At 61.5% G+C, this 1,516-nt stretch overlaps 1 protein-coding gene across 1 annotated transcript in view; it reads right to left on the bottom strand.

Annotated features, from left to right (window-relative positions):
- Positions 1 to 404: 404 nt before the first annotated feature.
- Positions 405 to 1,516, bottom strand: part of sp8a (sp8 transcription factor a) — a gene marked incomplete at its 3' end in the record, with an annotated part of 1,473 nt that continues 361 nt past the window's right edge. The window contains exon 1 of the mRNA XM_079522951.1: positions 405 to 1,516. This exon is cut by the window's right edge and continues 361 nt beyond it. Coding sequence (XP_079379077.1) covers positions 405 to 1,516 — 1,112 coding nt within the window.

The following is a 1,516-nucleotide window of genomic DNA, read 5'->3' as shown; positions in this document are numbered from 1 at the left end:
GGACGTTTAGCCTCTCAGAGTCAGACCCAAAACTTGTGTTATATAATGAGAGAGAGATAACAGGCCAAACGTTGATGAAAAATAGCAATTCTTCCACTTTCTCTAATTGTGTATAGACTTATTTTATAATTCGTGAGAGCTAAAAAATGGTTGGTTTCATTTTACGCTCTCAACTTAAGTTAACTTGAGAGCGTATAAAATTAAACCAAATTGAGAGTCTCAAGGGCTAAAGGCCTAATAAGGGTGCATTTGGTTACCAAACCAACTCTCCATCATTTAGCTGGGGGACCACCTGGAACCCCCTCAAGGACCTCCACCGTACTGGACCGCACGTACTGGTTGAAAACCACTGCGCTGCGCGTAAATATATACGGAATGTAAAAGGGTTAGCCTAACCACCACCATCAGTCGCCTGGGTTGAGTCCTCCGTCGCCGGGTTGGGCCAGAGCCAGCAGGCCGGGAGAGTGGCTCGGGCTCCCGGCGCCGCTGTTGTCCGTGTCGCTGCAGCTCGGCCCGGGCTTCCCTCCTCCACCTCCTCCTCCGAGGAGCCCCGGTTCCCCCTCCCCGTCCTCCATGCCCTCCAAGCCGCCCTCCAGGCCCTCGCAGCCGCCGTCCGCGCTGTGCGTCCGCAGGTGCTTGCTGAGGTGGTCGGAGCGCATGAAGCGCTTGCGGCACACCGAGCACTCGAAGCGCTTCTCGCCGGTGTGCGTGCGCAGGTGCCGCTGCAGCTCGTCGCTGCGCGTGAAGCGCTTGCCGCAGAACAGCCAGTTGCAGACGAACGGCCGCTCGCCCGTGTGCCAGCGCAGGTGAGCCTTGAGGTGCGACGTCTTGCCGTAGACCTTGCCGCAGCCCGGGATGTGGCAGCTGTGTAGACCCCTCCGCCGCGGGCTGGTGCCCCCCGGTCCGTAGCGATCCGCCTCCTGGCAGTTGGGACAGTCGCACGTGGCTCTGCCGGTGTACCTCCGCGACGAGGACGACGAGGAGGAGGAGGAGGAGCGGGACGACGAAGAAACCGGTAGAGAAACAGAAATAGGACTCGGGTTGGTCGTCAGCGCGCCCTGCACGGACACGGTGCCCGTCCTAGTGTCGGCGACGGCGCTGATCTGCTCCGAACTGCAGTACGAGGAGACGTTGAGGAGGTGCTGCGCCGAGGCGGGGAGGAGGTGGTGGTGGTGCTGGGCTGACGGCGCCGGGTTGAAGCCGTGCGGCAGCGGGCTGAAGTCCGTGCTGTAGCCGCCCAGAGGAGAGTTCAGGCCGGCCACGGGGCTCTGCGTGCTGTCCTGCACCCCCCAGCCGGAGCCCATGCAGTCCCACCAGGCGGCCGCCGAGGCGGAGCCGCCGTTCATGTTACCGAGGTCTCCTCCTCCCACCATGGGCTTGAACCACGACTCGTACGGGTGCGCGTGGTGGTGGTGGTGGTGCATCCTCGGGTAGATCCCCGCTATGCCGTCGACCGACGAGGGGAACTTGGACAGCAGCAAGGAGCGTTGGTCGTGCACGGTGGTGTTGTTGTTGT

This window comes from Electrona antarctica, assembly GCF_951216825.1.
Source record: "Electrona antarctica genome assembly, chromosome: 15".
NCBI classification, from domain to species: Eukaryota; Metazoa; Chordata; class Actinopteri; order Myctophiformes; family Myctophidae; genus Electrona; species Electrona antarctica.
Note: the sequence above shows the minus strand (reverse complement) of the source record. Positions and strands in the feature narration are given on the sequence as shown.